The sequence below is a fragment of the Chionomys nivalis genome, chromosome 10 (genome assembly GCF_950005125.1).
Source record: "Chionomys nivalis chromosome 10, mChiNiv1.1, whole genome shotgun sequence".
In the NCBI taxonomy this organism is placed as follows: domain Eukaryota; kingdom Metazoa; phylum Chordata; class Mammalia; order Rodentia; family Cricetidae; genus Chionomys; species Chionomys nivalis.
In genome coordinates this window covers 36,625,814-36,648,068 of record NC_080095.1, presented here as the reverse complement: position 1 = coordinate 36,648,068, position 22,255 = coordinate 36,625,814, and the positions used below count along the sequence as shown (strand labels likewise).

General features: G+C 41.2%; 1 protein-coding gene across 34 annotated transcripts in view; it reads left to right on the top strand.

The window, feature by feature from the left end:
- Nrxn3 (neurexin 3) overlaps positions 1-22,255 on the top strand; it is a 1,560,627-nt gene that overhangs the window by 498,598 nt on the left and 1,039,774 nt on the right. For all 34 annotated transcript variants that reach the window (XR_009057835.1, XR_009057834.1, XM_057782568.1 and 31 more), the window contains one exon: positions 17,773-18,211. Coding sequence is in view for 32 of the 34 variants with exons in the window: in XM_057782568.1 (XP_057638551.1) it covers positions 17,773-18,211 (439 nt within the window). In the remaining 2 variants the exon portion in view is untranslated. The remainder of the gene's footprint in view (positions 1-17,772; positions 18,212-22,255) is intronic.

The window sequence follows — 22,255 nt, the reverse complement described above, 5'->3', positions numbered from 1 at the left end:
CATCCGAATTCTGGCTGTGCGTTCTCAGAGCTCAGTTCTGTATTTAGGACTGTGATCTGCCTCAGCCCACTAATCAACTCACCACCAGGTTTGTATTGTCTTTGTGGGCTTCTCCCTCAGACACACGCATTGTCCCCAGATAAGGATTTCTCTACTGCACTTTTTATACATTTGGTCCCTTATTTTGTCACATCATGGTTGCTTTACAAATGCTTTTCTGCCTCCTTTTCTACTTGTTTTCTCTTAACTCATTTCCACGGTCATCACTAGGTTAGTCTTTCAGATTATGTCAACCAAACCTATTCACTGTCCCACCTGAGTGGCTTCCTAGTGCCTTTCAGATTGGTTAGACTTTCTTAGCTGGCTGTCAGAGGCATTCTGAGGACCTGGGCAGCTTCTTGTCTGCCATCATTCCCACCAAACCCCGGTTGAAGCTGCTGAGATTTCTCTTTTGGCTCCTTCTCTTATTGTTATTTCTCTTGCTTTCCTCTTTCACCTCGTTAATACTGATATCACAGCCTCCTGGCTGCATACATTGGAAAATACTTTGAGGCTGCTCCTTGTCCCTACTCACACCCTGAATTTGGAGCCTTAGTCATATTTGAGGGTAGAAATGCCCTTAAAAATACTTTTTATTCAGATAGCTAATTTGAAGTTTTCTGATGCTTCCGTTTGTGGATGACACTTTCTTGCTGCGTGCTTTTCATTATTTTATTCCCGAGACTTTGACACTGAAGAGATAACTGGACAGATGCATCTATCTGCCTCTCAGAGCACTTGACTTTCTCTGCAGGAAACACCGACTGTTCTTTCCATGCTCCCCAGTTCCTAGCAGGTGCTTGTATGTGCTAGTGGCCCACTAAGTGGCTCCTGAGCGAATGATGGTACATATCTGTCTGTTACAGAACATCCTGAGTTCTTCTGGACAAAGGTTATGTCAACCCCACTAGACAATCTACAGTATGATGAAATTTACATAATTAAAGCACTTTTTAAAAATTCTGGGCAGTCTTGTGATTAATTATTGCTTTGATATGTGAATTTCAGTTTTGATATGGTATAAAAGTTGGGCAGCTTTTGTGCACTACATGAGATTATACTTCATAAACTTGAGGAGCCCAAACCAGGCAGCTATATTTTCATGATGATTTACATTTCAAAGATTAGTTGCGACCAAAGCACGAATTTCTGCTATTAATAGGGCTAGAAAGAATTTTTAATTCTAACTTAGTTTTTCTTCTACCAGCCTGAGCAGTTCTTGGACAGCAAACACAAAAGGAAACAGGCCATGCTCTGGGGGTTTATTCCAAGTCCAACCCTAGCAGGAGTAGGGAAAGAGCAGATAGAGAATATATTAATCTTGTATGGTTTCTATAACAAACCACCACAGTCTGGAGTGCTTCAAAACCAGAAACGTATTCATTCTGAAGTCCAAAGTCAGGTCCACTGTGTTGAAATCAAAGGTGCCAGCAAAACTGCTCTCTCTTGGAGTTCAAATCAGTCCTCCGCATCGTCCAGGTGCTGGTACCTGCCAACATTCCTTGGCTCATGACTGCATTCCTTCACTCTGTATCACTATCTTCAGATTTTCTGCTCTCTCCATATGTTGAATCTACCATCGCCTCCCTCCTAAAAGGATACAGGTGAGGCCATTAGGGCCCATCTGGAGAATACAAAATCACATCTACAAAGACTCTTTTTCCCCAAAGAAGAGAATATTTACAGGCTTCAGTGCTCAGTGCTTAGAGTCTGACATCTTTGAAGACCATTATTCAGACTCCTTCAAAGGCAAGTATCTTTCCCCTTTAGAGACGTCAAGTGTTTGATCTCCTAGGGATATTTTTTTTACAAGCATACCCCATAAGTAAACAATGTGATGGTCCATCTGAAAGAAGCCAGAGGCTCCAGTCATCAAGGTCTGATTTAGGTCACCCAAATGCCCCTGAACAGATGTGTATGGCAGCATTCCCAGCTCTCATTATGAAAACAAACCATTAATTATACCGACTGAGGAGCTGATGAGTAACAGGAAGAGCCCATCTGAGTTCTGGACAAGGACTCCGCGGCAGCCAGTTCCTACCAGCTGGCGGCTGCGAGTGGATGGTGGTCCAGGTCTGTGTGAACAGGTGTGCTCAGCTGGCCTGGTACTCACTCTTCTGTGTCCGGCAGTAGCCCTGGCCATCTGTTCCATGAGGAAAGTCACAAAGGGTGTAGGTGGGCTCTGATGGAGGAGTTGAGGTGACAGCAGGAGAGTCCAGTGGGCTTGGGTAGGCCACCATGCAAGGTCACAGCAGGGACTTCATCTTTTTTTTAAAAAATTGGGATGGATGCACTTCTGTCTTCTTCATCACCTTCCCAACTGTCTGTCTTTCAACCCATGAAGTAGATGGGTCCAGTGGAGACCCTCCTCAGCACCTGCATGGGCTTCATTCAGAGCAACTTGACCATAACATATCAACTTTGGCGTGGTAAGGAGAGATTAACTTTTTGAGTGTCTCCTTGTTTTAAGTCCCACTCTGAGGGAAGGGAGAATCTTAAAGAAACCTCAGGGAGGAGAGAATCTTAAAGAAGCCCCAATTTGCCTTATGCTGTAGGATACTAGGTCAGTAACAGATTGTGAAGCCAGACTCAACTTCATTTCCATTCTGATTCCATGACCCAATCCTGACATTATCCTAACAATACAGGCAGCATTTGCAAGTTCTGCATTTTCTTTCCCTGTAAAAATGAAGGTGGCAGTCATGGGCTTTTGCAGGGCACCAGGAGCTAGTCTACGCATGCTGGCTAAACAGCTGTAATCCTTACAGCAGCCTTTTAGCTGAGTGTGCAATGTCCCACTTCCAAGTTGAAGACATGGAGCTAAAACATTTAAAGAGCGTGCACAGCCGGGCGGTGGTGGCGCACGCCTTTAATCCCAGCACTCGGGAGTCAGGGGCAGGCGGATCTCTGGAAGTTCGAGGCCAGCCTGGTCTACAAGAGCTAGTTCTGGGACAGGCACCAAAGCTACAGAGAGACCCTGTCTCAAAAAACAAAAACAAAAAAAACCAAACAAACAAAAGAGCGTGCACAGCACACAGTTAGTGTGAAAAATTCCAACTTATATTTACATTCCAGTGAGTTTTAATAGTGTCCCCATTTGTTGTCAACCCTATTGTGTTTTCTTGGCTTAATTATGTTTCCCACATTGTATGTAAAGCACTAACAACTGCTCAGAGGAAGCCCTCTGGTTAGGTTAGCTACTCACCACCCAGCCCTACCAAGAACCACCCCACACCCAGGACCGTGGATCGAGCTAGCCCATTAATTCAGGCTCTACAAGTATACTTCCCACTCTTGTAACAGACATTACTTATTGATCCCAGCATAATCTTTCCTTCTTAATTTCCTAGGCAGCCACTCTTAATTACTCAAATTTGACATGTGAAATTAATTACTTGCTCTTCCTAGTTGCATTGACTCTAAGAGCCCAAGCTCGGAGGGTATGTAAAAATCTGAAGTTAAACTGAGCTATGGCTTCTCTATTGGTATTAAAAACTAATACTGGGTTTTGACAGTGATAATAAATTGTGAACCTCTTTAGGTATCCTAGCTTTTTGAAAAATAGTTCCTCAAATAGTCCTATTTAACTCTTGGTCCACTATTTCTACCTGTTTTATATAACTGTAAAGATTTTTAATTTAACCAGTGATACCCTGCCTTAAATTGCCATTGAAATACTGTAGAGGTTGTTTGATAAATTAAGCAAAGGAGGGAGTCACTGCAGGAATTACAGCAGGCATTTGAGAGTTGAGGCTTGGGAACAGGTCTTTGAATGTGTAACTGGTGGTGAAATTCATTTTAGGTAGGTTATACAAAGCATAAGGGACATCTAGTGGTTACCAACTTCTCTGCAGATTGATAAAACATAATATAAAGTCAGTCACAGGGGAGTTCAGGCTAAGATCATCACCTTGGTTTTTTCTTTTTCTTTCTGAAAGAATATGAAGTTGTGTGGGGAGGGAGGGTGGAAGTATCTGGGATGAGTTGGGACAAGGTAAAGTATAATCGAAAATATTACGTGAAAAATTAAATTAAAAAATTTAAAAACAATTGCCACCCTGTGAGAAAACTCATAACAAAGGTGGTGGTGCAGTCCAATGACAAATGGGTAAAGTCAGTGAAGAGTAAAGACCTGCTGTTCTCTGTCATTCTTGTCAACCGGACCCAACTTTTATACACTGTCTTCTGCACCAGATTGGAGATTACTCTGTTATCAGCTACCTGCCAGCATGTTGAATTTTCCCACCACCTTTCCCATATCTTTTACTGATTATAGGGGCACCTTTTTGGGCCCCTTTGAAAAAACATCTGATTAGGATGTTCATTAGGCTAGAAGCAGAACTGTTTAGCCAGCCAGATAAGAAATAGTTTGTAATTGCTTTTGACAGGCAGACCCACTTTGGATGTTGCTCAGCCATAAAGAAACCCCAAAGCTTCGGTCTATGTATTTAAATAGACATAGGTTCATATATTAACCATAAATGGATGTATTATTTGAACACATCTTCTTAGCCCCTAAGAGTACTGCTGGAATTTCCTCCATAGGCTAGCCCCTCTTTGCAAAACCAAACACTATCCATGGTGTTGAACCAACTACTTCTCTCTCATCACTGCTTAGACTACTTGCCTGTCTGGTATGCTACTGTTGTTTTTGATCAACCATGCTAGACTCCTTGAGGACTCTGTTTCATTAAATATTTAATAGAATTTTATACTCTTCCGCATTTAGACCTTTCATATAACCTCTTTCTCCAAACTCTGCTTGCCATGTCTATTGTCATCTTTCTCTTTTCACGTTAGCTACTGACAGTCAGCAGTCGGTAGTTATGGCCAAAAGCTTCATTTCCAGGATTGATTTTGGGTCTCTGGCTTTGGATACAGAAGGGACCAGCTCTGGGGCAACATTTCAAGACATCTATATGCAGATGACAAGTCCAGGGCTCATTGTCATAGAAGGAGTTTATAGTGACGCTTTAGCACGCTCCAGAGTGGAAGGCAGAGTTAGCGGTGAACTTTGGCAGTAATCTCTTAGAAAATCTTGATGGAATCTATGACTGAGTTGTGCACTGCCAAGGCACATAAAACATTAACAATGGCCACTCTAAAGCACAGACACTTCCAAATAATCAGTCTTAGAACACATTTCCTCAGCATGCACACTTGGGAAAATTCCACGAAATGGTTAGTGGTCCCATCAAATGCCTTTTACCTGCCTGCAGTTCTTTAATTCTCCACTATCTCATCACATATAGTCAGGCAGAATAAACCTAGAGGTTTCCTTCTTGATTATGGTGAACACTAGCTTAGAGGCGTTAGCAAGCAGTCCTATGATCTTACTTGTTGCTCTTTACTCTCCATTTACCTCTTCTTTATCGTTCATATATGTATTTTCTGCCAAGTACTTGGAGACAGAAAGTTGTGGTTTATGCTGCTTGTGAAGATGCCCACTTACCAGGGGAGACAGACAATGGCAGTTATAACATGGAGCCGTGGGGGTTCTGAGAAGGGATATGGGGTGTCAGTGGCCATGACATGACTGGAAAGTTCCCAAGGAGGGATTACTCATATGGTCAATAGCAATTATCTAGAAAGATCAAGTAAGAACCATCTCTGCGGTAATGATCTGGGGGCAATGCATAATTCGGTGAGATGACAACCAAGTGGGAACCAGAGAGGCAGGGTCTTCTACACAAGGGTAAAAAAAAAAATGATCATCATTTAATTTTGAAATTGGTGAACAGCGTTGGAAAGGTTTTTTTTTTTTTTTCTTTTAAAGAAAACTGTGTAGCGATTAGAGCCATTTCTAGATGTTGGAATAAAAATAACATAGTATCTCCCCGGTAATTCCGGAAGCCACCATTTCAACTTTGTCAGCTTTCTAATCAAACTGCAAAAGACTTCCTTTATACTCTAATAGGTCCCTCTTTTGTCTTCAATTGCATAATTGAAGTATTTTTAGAGCTTTTGAAAATCAGGAACCACCTACTTATCTGATTTTAGTTTCTCTGCTCCGTGACATGAAACTTCTGCTCCAGTCAGACCTGTGCCCTCATCAGATGTGCTAAGGCAGGAGGGAATGGAGGCGTTCACTGGGGATGTCTGTTTAGCACACAGGAAAAGACAAGGCATGAGAGCGGATGTGGACCCGACCCTCGGCTATGTACCAGGGATCTTACTAAATTCTTGGGGATGCTTTGATGGTCACACCAGGAATGCACTATTTCTGTTTATAAATCTCACAGTGTGACGATCCGAAGAGTGTCATTCCTGGAAAGTACAGGGGAGTTCCAATTCGTGTCAAGTTTCTAATCGTACACGCCCTTGAGTGTCAACCAGAGAGACAACTATGTCCCACTGAAATTCTGCTTCTGAAAATATCTTCACATTAGCATCCCTGGCCTGTTGGTGATGGTTGTTCTTGTGCTCCCCTGTATTCTCCATGGTCAAGAGCTAAAGGTTTAATGGTTTCTTAAAACCTTCAAGTGGGTTGTTTTCTTTGTAGCATTTTAATATCGGAGGCAGAGGCAGGCGGATCTCTTGGAGTTCGAGGCCAGCCTGGTCTACAAGAGCTAGTTCCGGGACAGGCACCAAAGCTACAGAGAAACCCTGTCTCGAAAAACCAAAAAAAAAAAAAAAAAGGAGGATAATATTATTATGTTAGGTTTTGTATTAGATGATAAAGGTAGAGAATAGTTCCTCTTAATATCATGAGCGTTTCTTTGAGAAGAGTTCCGAGGTTTGCCCTGGGTTGAATGGAAATCATAACATAGAATACAATGCCTTCAGTTAATGAGGAATACCATCCTTTAGCTTGGAGGGAAGAGGAACATCTTTGCTGACATGGATCAAAGAGATGGAGAGGGTTTGCTGTGCCAGTGTGACTCTGTCAGACAAATACATCTGTAAGCCTAAATGCAACTGGAATACATGTACCAATCTGCAGAGTGAGGTCCTTGGGTTCACATTGTTGTTCTTTGGTTCATGGGGATAGATCCATAAGGTCCACAGTTTTCTCTCCCTCCCTCCCTCCCTCCCTCCCTCCCTCCCTCCCTCCCTCCCTCCCTCCCTCCCTCCCTCCCTCCCTCTCTTTTTACCCTCTGTCTTTCTGTGCATGCAGGCCCACATGACTGGGTAGTTTTATTCAGAATGACTTAGGTATTAGCTCTTTGCTATTCAATATCAGCTTGTCTTTTACTGCAATTTCCCCTATGTCCTTTTTTATCTTTTCCACCCAAACTATCACAGATGATGCCATAGATCAGAGGAACTGGGCTGGTGGGCCCTATTGGGACTCAGCCTGTGGAAGTATTTCATTTGATCTATAGCCTACTAGATCACACAGCATTTAAAATAAATTTAATTACTTGTCAACAGTATTCTTCTGGCTTCAAGTTTAGCTGAAATCTTTTTGACCTTTTGCTTTGAACCCTAAAACTGAGTTTTCTTTTTCCTGGCTCCTGCCTTGAAGACCTGAAACTCAGTTTTCATTTTCTGTTTATGGTTTTGGTGTGTTTATTTATTTATTTACTTATTTATTTATTTAAGCTTTGGCAGATCCTGACCAATGGTGTCAAAATCTAAAGCTTGTAAATAGCAGGCACTAACATATGCAGCAGTGGAGACTTGGAGCCCCGGGTTGGATGGCAGCTGCTTCTCAGCAGGCAGAGTGAGTTTATTGAGCCCTGTTAGCAAGATCATAGCTGCAGATGTGGTCCTGGCCATGCCAACTATTAGGTTCTTCTGACTTTGGAAGCAAAGAGGACCATCTGCTGCCACATTTGTGCTTGGACTTCGCTGTTAGAATTTGGTCAGTTGGTACAATGTGAGGGAAAATGATGTTAATGATCATTAGGCTTAAATCTGGGTGAGCATGAGAGACAGAAAGAGAGTAGCCACCGTGTGTGTACACTACGATACATAATAAATATCATGTCAAATAATTAATATACACAATTCACTTTATACATAAATACTTAATTCGGACGTTTGTTCAATCAAGTGTATCATTAGCTGTAACTGCCTTTGGGACTGACAATACACTTAAGACTTATCCTGGGACATATGTCTTTCCTTTCTAATGACTCCATGTCAAGATAGACTGTCTGTTGATAATTTATAACATTTCACAGAAAATAACATTTACTGAGTGCTCCCTAAGAAGCAGGAACTATGTCAAGTCATTTCCTATAGAGTAAAGTTATCTCACATATTTTTTACACTCCTTTAAGGATGGACTTGTCATCTACATTATCCTTTGTCTCTAGTCTGAGTCAAGTTAAGTACTTTATCTAATGCCACAGAGCTGGTATAGGGAGATCAGGCTTCATCACTACCAAAGGGTACTCCTTAGTCCATGATCCTAACAATGGCCCCCTACTGTCCCTTGAGTTTAGTATCTACTTTAATAAAGGTATGAGGATTTAATACATCAATACAGTTAAAGTTAGTTCAGACTCTAAAAGGTATAACCTATATTTTTGTTTATTTACATTTTGCTCATAAGGTATTTGAAATCTATTGAGAAGATTAGACTGAAATTATTTCATAGTAACAAAGCTAATATTTTTAAGTGACAGATGAGGAGAAGCCTATTCAGTAGAAGGAGAAATCACAACTGACTGGAATCATCAGTTGCCTGGGGCACAGAAGACAAAGGGGCAGAGACAGTAGGCTGTGTGATTCGGTAGAGACCCCAGAACCTGGATTCTTTTGCAGTTTTTCTTAGTCATTTATTTGTTTATTTATTTATTTATTTATTTATTTATTTTTCCCCAAGAAGTGCCACATAATAATGAGATTAGCTCCAAATTTTTCTCTAAAAGACATGGCATTCTGGAAGATAGAGACCAAAAGCTCATTTCATTATTGTGTATTCCACAGGGGCTAAATTGGGATGGAGGATAAACTCTCTTTGTTTCTTAGAGGCTCCATGTGCAGAAATAAAGCAGAAACACTGTATTAAGATGTGTAGTTAGCATTGCTCTGCCTAAGGTACCCTGATGACTGGCTTCTCCACAATATTTTGTACCTCTTAATGCCTCAGAGTGTGTTTTTAGTGGCCTCACTTTCTAATACCCACCAAAGACCTGGATCAGCGCAGTAGAGCTCAGTCGACAAATCACGTACATACCTGTAAATGATTTGATCTTAAAGATGAGTAGGTGAATTTACTGAAATTCCTATATATGAACACACAGATGATAAGATGCTTGACAATCAAGACAAAAGTAAGGCCAAGTGTTTGGTCCTCCTAGTATTTGGCAGTATAAATAGTTCCTAGTACACTTCTGGGCATGCATTCCTTCATTCCTTCTAGTTTTCTTGTTAGAGGATTGAGGGTACAGAATTGACAACAGATCTTATGTAATTCTGCCCACAAGAAGTTAAATATGGCTGACGATGAGGTGGAAGGGGAGAGGAAACTATTTCTATGAGGGGAGCTTTTGTTGAGTTCTTAAGGGTCTGCCTTACAACTCAGTCATCATGATAGAGCTTTAAATGTTAAAATTCAGCATGGGCAGCCAGACTCCCAACCCATGTAAGGGCATGGGGCAGTGGGGGCAAAATGCTTCATCACTTATTGTCAATACAAGGATTCTAATTTGTCAGCTGTAGGAATCAACATAGGTGGAAATGTGTGGAATTTGGATGAAGGTCCTGGGGAAGGGGTGTTATTTACACACCTTGGAGGAGAGAGAGAAAGCTGCAGTTCAAGGGACCAGAGGAACAAAGATATTCTTACTAATGTATGATCCATATAGAAGTTTTCAAGGGGACCCCGATAGGCAGGTATAAAAGCCTGCTTGAGAGGGATGGAACCTCATAGGTCCAAAGAGCTTTGGGTAACAAGATAAATTTTATATACTGTTGAGGGATTTCTGCTTTATGTGTAGACATAACCTTATAAAGAGCCTAAAAGTAACCATTCCTGGAGCTCACCCTTGCCCTGGTGCAATAGGAGAGTTAGAGGGTCAAGTCCTGACTATGGTCCTCCTTGGCTTTATGACTTTGGTCTGGTATCTATCTTCCTCAGCACCTGTCAATGATATTGGTCTATTATCAGTGTTTTTAGTTATTTGTTGTAGATGATGTATGACAGGATATACCAGTGTTTTTCCAAGAGGCTGGCACATTGTAAGTCCTTCATGGGTGGTACCTACTATTATTAAATTGCTCTCATATTCATAGTTTGTCTATACTCCTCTGTATCATGATCACAGAGAAAAACAAATATATTTGTTCAAGGAGAATTTGTTTTAACCCTGAGCTTCTATTCTTAGTCCTTTCCCCAGCTGGTCTCCTAAACATGAATTATAAGCACAAACAATAATCCTTACAAATCCATGGGTAGGATAGTTAAGATCAACTTGTCATTCTTACACTCTGCCTCTGAGGCTGTGTGACATCTTCCCCCATGGGACACCATGTCTACTTTGTTTTTAATTGCTTCTTGCCTAGGCAGCTTGTCAACGAAGGCTGCTGCTTTCTGTCACTTGATGCCACTTGTTTTGTCTAGTTCAGTTCATCAGTTGGGGCACTTGCTTCAGTGAGAGCCAGATTTTTAAGAGAACATTGTACCAATGTTAATTCACCTTGGGCAAAGGTCTTGTCGGGCTTCCTCTTTCATGCCCTAGTGCACACACCCAAGGCATCAGTATTTTTCTGCCAGGCTGCTGCATGGTTCTGCTTAGAGTATGTGTAGGAGGGAGAGAGACAGTGACAGCAGTAGAGCTAGACATTTGAGGGTCTCAGGACTGCAAGACAATTGCCCTCTTAGCCGTTTCTTCTTAGTAGCAACTATTCTACAAAATCTCACTTTGGAGCTGCTTGTTTACAGCAGAGTTCCAGCGTTGCTAGAGATCAAGATGTAGCATTGCTTTTCCCTAGATTTTTGAGACAGTTGAGAAGTTGCTCTGTTCTACTATGTATAGCATTTAATTTCTTTTTGCTCTTAACCTGGAATAGTGAAGTAATCATTGTGAAGGTGTGGATTGAGGAGATGAATAAAATTGAGATTTACAAAACTCAAGTCCAAATGGATCAAAGACCTCAGCATAAATCTAGCCACACTGAACCTCATAGAAGAGAAAGTAGGAAGTAACCATCAATGCTTGGGCACAGGATACCACTTCCTAATATAACACCAGTAGTACAGACACTGGTAGAAACAACAAATAAATGGGACCTCTTGAAACGGAGAAGCTTCTGTAAGACAAGACCACAGCCAATAAGACAAAATGGCAGTCAACTGAATGGAAAAAGACCTTCACCAACTCCACATTGGATAGAGGACTGATATCCAAAATATACAAAGAACTCAAGAAACTAGACATCAAAATTCCAAATAATCCAATTAAAAATGGAATACAGATCTAAACAGAGAATTCTTAACAGAAGAATCTCAAATGGCTGAAAGACACCTAAGGAATTTCTCAATATCTTAGCCATCAGGGAAATGCAAATCAAAATGATTCTGAGATACCATCTTACATCAGTAAGAACAGCTAAGTTTAAAAAAAACTGATGATAGCATATGCGGAAGAGGATATGGAGTAAGGGAAACACTTCACCATTGCTGGTGGGAGTGCAAAATTGTACAACCACTTTGGAAATCAGTTTGGCAGTTTCTCAAAAAATTGGAAATCAATTACCTCAAGCTCTAGCAATACCACTCTTAGGCATATTCTCAAAGGTGCTCACTTTTATCATAGGGACATTTAATCAACTATGTTCACAGCAGCATTATTCATAATAGTCAGGACCTGGAAACAACCTAGATGCTCCTCAACTGAATAATGGGTAGAGAAAAGAAAATGTGGTACATTTACACAATGGAGTACTACTCAGCGGTAAAAAACAATGACATCTTGAAATTTGCAGGTGAAAGGACTGAACTAGAAAAAAAAAATATTGAGTGAGGTAACCCAGACCCAGAAAGACAAACATGGTATGTATTCACTCATAAGTGGATATTAGACATAAATCAAAGCATAATCAGTCTATAGTTCATGACCACAGAGAAGCTAGGTAACAAGGAGAACCACAAGGGAGATGAATCCCCTGTGAAGAGGAAATAGACAAGATCTCCTGGGGAAAAATGGGAGCATGTGGGGGAGGGGAGGATGAAAGGTGAAAGGGGAGGGGGAAGAGAGAAGGGCAGAGAAGGGGAAGAGAACATGAGGGAAATGGGGTGGCTGAGATAGGGGAAGGACAGAGAGGGAGAGCAAGGAAAGATATATCTTGGTTGAGGTAGCCATTATGGGGCTAGCCAGAAACCAGGCACTGGGGAAATTCCCAGGAATCCACAAGGATGACCTTGTAGTTGTTCTGCGCTAGTGGGAACTGACTCTGGATTGATAGTAGGGGAACTTACATAATTCCAAACTAGTCCCTCTGAATGTGGGTGGCAGTGGTGTGGCTTGGGCAGTCTGTGGGACCACTGGCAGTGGGACCAGGATTTATCCCTAGTGCTTGAACTGGCTTTTTGGAGCCCATTTCCTTTGGAGGGATACCTTGCTCAGCCCAGATACAGGGAGGAAGCCCTTGGTCCTGCCTCAAAGTGATATGTCAAACTCTCTGAGGAGTGGGTGGGGGGGGGTGGGAGGGATGGGTGGAAAATAGGGGGAGTAGAAGTAGGGGAGGGAGAGGGAACGGGATTGGTATGTAAAATGAGAAAAAAATTGCTTAAAAATAAATTTAAAAGAAAATAAAATTGAGATTCAGAAAGAATACTTACTGTTAGCAAAGAAAGATGTTGGCTTTTTTTTTTCCACCTCTGAAGAAAGTCAACATACATAGACAAGCAGTTTTGGGATTGTAGTAGAGAGCTTGCCTACTAAGAGGCTTTGGTAGAAGTCTAGTTATCACTATCCACTTTCTGCCCCCGATTTTCCCGATCATTTCTTCAGTAATCTGCATTTGTTTGTCCTTGTTAGTCCCGGGCCCAGCACTGTACTCTTTCCATAGAGGAGTTGGTTTTGATATTCATTTTTTTAATGTTTTTATTGAGCTATACATTTTTCTCTGCTCCCTCCTCTCCACTTCTACCCTGTTCCATGACTCCCACACTTTCAATTTACTCAAGAGATCTTGTCTTTTTCTACTTCCCATGTACATTAGATCCATGTCTCTTTTAGGGTCCTCTTTGTTGTTTTCTGGGGTTGTGAATTATAGGCTGGTTTTTCTTTGCTTTATGTCTAAAAGCCACTTATGAGTGAGTACATAATATATTTGTCTTTCTGGGTCTGGGTTACCTCACTCAATATGTTTTTTTTCTAGATCCATCCATTTGCCAGCAAATTTCAAGATGTCATTTTTTTCTGCTGTGTAGTACTCCCTTGTGTAAATGTACCACAATTTCTTTATTTGTTCTTTAGTTGAAGGGCATTTAGGTTGGTTCCAGGTTCTAGCTATTAGAAATAATGCTACTATTAACATAGTTGAGCACATGTTCTTGTGGTACCAATGAGCATCCTTTGGGTATATACCCAGAAGTAATATTGCTAGGTTTTGACATAGGTTGTTTTCTAATTCTCTGAGAAATTGCCATACTGATTTCCAAAGTGGCTGTAACAGTTTGTACTTCAACCAGAAATGGAGGAGTGTTCCCTTTACCCCACATCCTCTCCAGCATAAGCTGTCATCTGTGGTTTTGATCTTGACCATTCTGACAGGTATAAAATGTAATCTTTGAGTTGTTTTGATTTGCATTTCTCTGAGAACTAAGGATGTTGAGTATTAAGTGTCTTTCAGCCATTTTAGATTCATCTGTTGAGAGTTCTCTATTAGTTCTGTACTCCATTTTTTTGTTTTTGTACTCCATTTTTTAAGTTGGATTATTTGCTCTTTTGATGTTTCTTGAGTTCTGTGTCTTTTGGAGATCGGGCCTTTGTCTCTTCACTTTTTGTTTTGGATCCCTGTAAGGAGAGCTGCTTGAGTTTTCTCTCTCTATTTATTGTTCAGGGGGCCCAGCCTCCTCGTTCTCTTTTGGATGAGTTATTGTTGTTCACTAATAGCTTTCATAAGGAGAAAAGTCAAAGGTATTGCATTCAGGCACAGAGCAAGGCAGAGCTTGATTTCCATTCGGAGATCACACAGGCTAGGGCATCACAGTGGGGATAAGAAAGGAGATACTCCCAGTCAAATCCGAATGTTCCTTTTATGTATTCATCTGAGTAGTTGAGGATCCTGCTGTGTCTTCTTTGTTCATGGTCAGTCTGGTGGAACTAAAATAAGATATTCAGCTTTTGAACTGGGAAGCTGATCATATATGACTTTCTACGACTTCAATAAGGAGCTGCCTGGGTGTGAATGGCAATACTAGAAAATATGTATGCAGTGCTGCCCATGGAATCTAAAAGTGATGCTTGGATTCCGGGTCTGCTCTATCTTCAGCAGCTGTATGCCTCTGAGCTGGTTCCTTAGCTATTTTCCGTGTCTATGAAATGAAGGAATGACTCCCAGTTTGCCAAATGGGTGGTGTCTGGGTGGGATGATAGATGATAAGCCTTTACTAGAGATCTTGGTATTAGGTACTGGCAAGTGTTAAAAATCATTACTATTTCAGTGATACTGACTATAGATGGATCCATGGTTGAGGTGACTTAATAGGTAAAGAATTTCCAATGCTTTGTCATAGTTGAGGATCCCACTGTACTTGTTCAAAGTCAACAGCTCTGCTTGATTGTTGCCTGGTGACAGGTTAGAGGAGGTAAACACCTTATAGCATGAAAATGACCCATCCAATTAATGCTTTCTCACCGAAATAGAATGGATGGTGAGGTTGATTTCGGCTCCGAATCCTTGTTGCTTTACTGAAAGTATAAGTTAGACAGGAGTGTGCGAAGGATGATATAAGATTAACAGTAACCTCCACAACCACCCCCAAATAGCTGAGAGTTTTGGGCACTTCCTGTGTGCCATGCTGTCTCTAAGTGACTTACATCTCTTAATTCTTTTTTTTTTTTTTTTTTTTTTTTGGTTTTTCAAAACAGGGTTTCTCTGTAGCTTTGGAGCCTGTCCTGGAACTCCCTTTGTAGACCAGGCTGGCCTCGAACTCACAGAGATTCGCCTGCCTCTGCCTCCCAAGTGCTGGGATTAAAGGCGTGCACCACCACCGCCTGGCCGACTTACATCTCTTAATTCTTTCTTCCTCACAAATCAGTCTTCTCTTCAACTCCCATTGATAGACAGGAAATAAACAGACTCTACCTGTGTCACGTACCTTCTCCATCCTTTCCCTTCCATTCGCCATGATCAGCATTCTTGTATGGAGGTGATGTCACTCAGAAATTGGAACACTGAAGATCATACAGACATACTGCATAGAAATTTCAGGTCTGGGACTAGAGAGCTGAGTCAGCTAAAATCCTTGCTGTAAGTGTGAGGACCTGAGTTCACACCCCCAGGACCCATATAAAGCTGGAAGCAGTGGTGTGCATATGTAATCTCCATGCACCTAGGGTGAGGGGGAAACAAAGGCAGGAGAATCTCTGGAAGCTCACAGACCAGATAAACAGCAGCAAAGAGGAGGCCCTGTTTCTAATACGGTGGAAAATGGGGGCTGAGGCCTGAGCTTGTCTTCTGACCTCCACATGTGTGTGATGACACATACATACCTGGACTTATAAACAAGAACATGTGTGCATACACACACACACACACACACACACAAAGGGATACAGGTTAAAGAGAGAAGTGCTAATAAGAGTAAAATATTACAAATATTTTTGGAAAATCTAGATTAATCCCCGTGTTATTATGGATTGTTTAAGGTTTGGAAAGTCATAACAGACTTTTTCATCTTTAGTTGATAGTCTCATTTTCCCCTCCCACTCACCCACTCTGTTTAAGACTGTGGCCACGGCCATGTGGAAGTGAACTGTGCCTCGGGGAGAACATGGAGACAGAAACACCTGATATACATCTTATAGGACAAATTAACTTGTTGTATAAACCACTTTCTTTTGTAAATTTCAATCCTCATCTAAGTAAAAGTCCTCAACTGTCTAAATTAGGGTATCATCCTTTGCCTCTGTATTGAGGGCATATTCAGTGTGATTATAAAATAAAGCCACACACCCTTCTGTGGTTGTTTTTTTTGTTTTTTTTTTTTTTGTTTTTTTTTGTTGTTGTTGTTTTTTTCTCTTTGGGAGCTGCTACCCAGCTTCCAAATAAACACATGGCGTCTTATTATTACATATGAATTCCCAGACTTAACCTGGCTTATTTCTAGCCAGTTTTTCTTAACAAATTATCCCATTTACCTTTTGCCTCTGGTCTTTTACGTTTCTCTATTCTATGTTCCTTTCTTTCCTTCTTATTCCTGGCTGGCTGTGTGGCTGGGTGACCGGCCCCTGGAGTCCTCCTCTCCTTTTTCTACTCCTCCCCTGCTTTCTTTTCTCCTGTTCTATTTATTCTCTCTGCCTGGAAGTCCCACCTATTTCTCTCTCCTCTAACTATTGGCCATTCAGCTCTTTATTAGACCAATCAGATGTTTTACATAGGCACAGTCACACAGCTTCACAGAGTTAAAGAAATGCACCATAAAAGAATGCAGCACATCTTTGCACTATTAAGCAAATGTTCCACAGCACAAATGAATGTACCACATCTTAAACTAATATTCCACAGCACTCTCCTCCTAACCAACACTCATAGCTCTCAATCATTTAAAAAAATCTTCAGTGTGTGTTTATATTGCTTATGTGTGTATAAATAAGACAAGCTTATGGCATGACATGTGTAGAGATGAAAGAACAACCTTAAGTGTTAATCTTTAACTCTACCTAGGTTGAGACTCAGTCTCTTGTTGACGGATACATAAGCCAGGTTACCCAGTTCATGGAATTCAGGGGTTTCTCCTGCCTCTGTCTCCCATACTGCCATAGAAGCCTCGGGATTAATGGCACACACTACCACATCCAGCTTTAAGTGGCTTCTAGAATCCAAACTCAGGTCCTTACACTTGTGTGGCAAGCACTTTACCGAGTGATCTGTCTCTGCAGGCCCAGTCAATCATCCTTAAAGGCAATACGTCCACATAGTTTTGAATAATCAGACAAAACATGGGGATATTGTGAAAATGTAAATCTCCCAGTTCTGAGTATGAATCTCACAAATCCACCGTCCTGACAATCTTACAGTTCATAGTAATTTCCAAAGATACTTTATACTTATATAAACCTATGTATTTGTGACTCTCCATTGTCATACAATGGTAAGGTAATTATCAGTTTGTCCTAGATCTAGCTCCGCTTAACAAAATGACCTGGAAGGACTCACATAAAAACTGAAGGCGATACATAATTTTAAAAGGCAGCATTGTGTTCCATTATAGAGGTGTGCTGTCTATTATTGATGGTCATCAAGATTTGTTTGTGGCCTTTTACCAAGGATGTTTTCATAAATGTGTTTGTATATTGCACCTGTACAGCACAGCGTCGCTGGAGTTTTTCTCAGAAACTCATATTGATAACATTGTGACATCCAGAAGCGGGGTACCAGGAGAAAGAGAAAAGGCAGACAGTGAGAGTGGAAAAGCTCATTTTGTGCTTGTATATGCCCAGACATCTCCTGGGGTGCTTTTTTTCATGAGTCTTTTGCTTCACATGTTGTTTCAGACCATTATGTCCTGAAGATGCTTCAGACCCTTTTCCTGGCTGCCCAAGGAGTGATGGATTGATACTGTTCGCGAGATTGATTCACATGGCACTTTTGTTTGGCTTTTGACAGGTTGTTTATAAGAATAATGACATTCGTCTGGAGCTGTCTCGCTTGGCCCGGATTGGGGACACCAAGATGAAAATCTACGGGGAAGTTGTGTTCAAATGTGAGAATGTGGCCACGCTGGACCCCATCAACTTTGAGACCCCAGAGGCTTACATCAGCTTGCCCAAGTGGAACACCAAGCGTATGGGCTCCATCTCCTTTGACTTTCGCACCACTGAGCCCAATGGCCTGATCCTCTTCACTCATGGGAAACCCCAAGAAAGGAAAGATATCCGGAGCCAAAAGAACACAAAAGTTGACTTTTTTGCTGTGGAGCTTCTTGATGGCAACCTGTATTTGCTGCTTGACATGGGCTCAGGCACCATCAAAGTGAAGGCCACTCAGAAGAAAGCCAATGATGGGGAATGGTACCATGTGGACATTCAGCGGGATGGCAGATCAGGTAAAAAAGAAATTAGGACTGAGAATGGATGAAAGCAGTAGCTTCCTTCCCCTCAGGGTTTTATATATTTATTATAATAATCACTTGCATGCTCAGCTGTCCCCTAGTATTCTCTCTAATGGCTGTTGGATTGGAAAATTATATTTACGGACAAGATGCCTACCTTGTGGTTAGCTGGCATTCTTAGCTTCTCTAGCATTCCGCCCAATGGTTTTAATGATAGTTCTAAGTCCCTAGCACCATGAGTGACTTTAGAAGCAGCATTTCTATTCCTACCACAGGGACTGTCATGGTGTGACAGCCCCCTACCCTTTCTTCTCTCTCTTATCACCATGGAAACTGACTGTGACATCACAAACATTACATTGTGTGATTACTCTGTTGCAAGAGTGTATGCAATGATAGCCCTTCAGTAATTGGCAACAGTCATGTTGCTGGGAGGAATTATGACAAGAAAGGAAACAGCAAATTGATTTTTCCTGAAGTCATGTTCAATTTAAAGCCTTCCTTTGGTGTGAAAGCCCATATTTCACTCTTCTGCTCAGACCTCACTAACTCCCCATTCCTCTTCCTAATCTTTTACATTTGGTTTAAATGACTTTGCTTGTTTCTGTGGCTGCAGATCAAACAAAGTAGCCCCAGGCAGTACACAGCTACTCTGGAAGAGTAAGGAAAAGGGTGGGGGTAGCCAGCAATAGAAAATCTGGGCTTTTGAATGCCTAAACAGGCTGCCTAGCTTTCTAAGGACCCTCTGGCGATGATGGCCATAGTGTATGTTATTAGTAAGGGTGTTTCCCCAAGAGGACTAGTACAGCATCTGAATTTCAGTCTCATCTCCTGATTCTGCATACGCAAGACTGGCTTTAGTTTCATTTGCTGTAGTTGTATGGATTATTTCTGTAAACACACAAAAGTCTGCATCTGGGATTTTTTATGTCTAGGTTTTTTTGACCAATATTACAAAACGAGAGGTCCATCCCCCCAAAAAAGAAAAGCTAAGTAGAAATGGCTGAACTTCCATGGAATGGCAGCTTTTGTGTGTAATTCCCCAGCCAGAGGGATAGCAGAGATGAACGACACTGCCCCCAGAAAGATCTGGATTGGGTCTCGGTAGGATGCAGTCAGTGGCAGATTGTGACCTTGGATGTTTTACTGCCCAGTAGGCTTCTCTATTGATTGTCTGAGATCTGGTCCGAACCAAGAGGCTCAAAACGAAATGTGCTTGTTGAGCAAGAATGAATGGTTTGTGATTTTTTTTTATTTAAAAAAAAAAACAAAAAATTAATTTCTCTAGTGGCTAAATTTCTCCCTGTCTTTCTTAAGTTTATCAATGAAATGTCAGCTGGGGCAGGACTAAACCCCTGTCTCGGAATTGTCTATAAAATACTGCTGGTGATTAATGCAATGTGTGGAGTTGTGCTATGGTTGAAGAGTTTTATGTGGGATTAACTATGACCTTGCTATGACTTAGCAGTGACCCATTGCTGTTCCATGAAGGCCAGTGCACAGAAAGATACCATATGTTTATTTTTGGTTATTCCCAATACTAATCGCTTTTTCTAATTTTGTCCTTTTAGGGTTACTGTTGCTGTGATGAAACAGCATGACAATGGCACCTTGGGGAGGAGAGGGTTTATTTCTCTCACAGTTACAGATCATTGAGGGCAGGAACTCAAACAGGGCAGGAACCTGGAGGCAGAAGCCCTGGCAGAGGCCATGGAGGGGTGTAAATGGAGACCGTTTTTTGATTTCCCAGCCACCCAGACCTGAATAATCACACAGAAGCTATATTAATTACAACACTGTTTGACCAATAGCTTAGACATGTTCCTAGCTAGCTTTTTCATCTTAAATGAATCCATTTCTATTAATCTGTGTATCGCCATGAGGCTGTGTCCTGCCGTTAAGATTCCGGCTTCTTTCTCCTTCAGCAGCTACCTGGCGTCTTGACTCCACCTACTCTCTCTATATATCCCTGTTCAGATTTTCTACCTGGCTTTACTCTGCTAAGTCATTGAAACAGCTTTATTTATCCATCAATAAAAGCAACACATATACAGAAGGATATCCCACATCAGAGAGGTGCTATTTACTGGCATATTCCTCATGATATGTTCAACGTGATTTTTTTTTTAATAGAACTCAGGATCACATGCTCAGGGATGTCACCATCCACAATGGCCGGTGTCCTCCGCTATCAATCACTAATTAAGAAAATACCTACAGGTTTGCTTATAGCCTGATTTTAGGGAGGCATTTTCTGAATTGAGATTCCTTCCTCTCAGATGGCTCTAGCTTATGTCAAGTTGACATAAAACTACAAGAGCTAGTTCCAGGACAGGCTCCAAAACCACAGAGAAACCCTGTCTTGAAACCCCCCCCCCCAAAAAAAAAACTAGTTAGTTCAATAGTGTAACTATGGTGGTTTGCAATTTTAGAACTACCAGGGGACCCATCTTCCGCAAATAAATCTGGATTTTAAGAGCCTTAAATTTCATATGTGGAAGCTATGGCATTAGTCAGTTTCTTGAGGTACTGACGATTTCGATCAAAGCCTATACAATTTACTAAGTAAACAATAATTAGTTCATAAAAGCAATGTAACATTACATTTCAATATGATCTATTAAACTTCATTTCTTTGTGAGGATACTTTTCTGGCATCTTTTTTTTAGTCAGCTATCTGTCTCTTTTAAAATAGATATTTATAAAACAAGCATGTCCAAGTGTGCCTTCTTCCTCAAGCATTCAGAAGAATAACGGGCCTGATAGATGACCCAGAAAACATTTTTAGAATAACTCCTCAGTGGAGACAGTGAGTCTTAAAACCCATTAAGTGCATTTAAAATGTGTTCAGCCATATACTATGAGCATAGGCTTTCTATGGTATACAATCCAAGTTCCAAATTTCAAATCGTTTCTCATACTGTCCATACTTGGCAAACTGCATGTCTCTTCTCTCAGTTACTTTTCCGTTGATAATATAAATCACCCTGACTAAAGTGACTTAAGGGAGAAAGGAATGTTTTGGTTTACCATTCCGAGGGTTACAGTCAATCATGGCAGGGAAGACATGGCATTACACGAAGTAGACGTGGTGGCAGGAACAAGAGACTGGCCTTTCACATTGCATTCACCCTCAGAAAGCAGAGAATGTACAGGAAGTTGGACCAATCTATCAAGTCTCAAAGCCTGCCTCCAGCAACTACCTGCTTCTTCCAGAGAGAATCTGCCTCCTAAAAGTTCCACAACCTTCCAAACAGAGAATCAGCTGGGGACTAAGTGCTCAAACACAGGAGCACATAGGGGATATTTCCCATTCAAACCATACTACCCTGTCCATTGATGATCACATTAGCCCTGTTTGAAGAGCTAAAGAAAGTTATGTAAGATAAGATGCTAAGATACACAAATCTCAACTTCTTCCTTGTTTGAAATAGCAATTTTATTAATTCTTTGAATATTTCATACGTGTATACGATGCATTTTAATTTTATCCATGTCCCTACCATCTCCCTGTAGCTCCCTGAGGACTCACCAGTCTATCTCTCTGATAACTCTTATTATTCTATTATTAATCATCATTATTACTAATTAGGTAATAGTTTCCCCAGTCATATTAGTGCTAACCATGTGTGCATGGGTCTGGGGTCATCCACTGGAGCATGGGAAATCACAACCATAAAGAAACTTGATTCTCTAGTCTTCAGCAGCAATCAGCCAATTGCTTCTCAGGCAGGGGAGGAGCCTTGAAAGCTCCCTCTGCCAACCATGCTGGAATTTTAATGACTCCTACATCACAAAATTGTTTTGAAGGAGCAGTCTAAAAAATGCACTTAAATGGCAGCGGGGTTCAGTGGCAGAGTAAAATGCTTCACCTGTGAATCTCCAGATCTGAGCGCCAACACAAAATCAGTCAATAAATGTTTTTTTTTCTTAAATACATTAAATGAGGGAGTAGGACAGTTGGCTCAGTATTGTTAACAGCATTTATGGCTTTTGCTGAGGACCCAGGTTTGAGGCCAGCATCCACAGGGTGGCTCA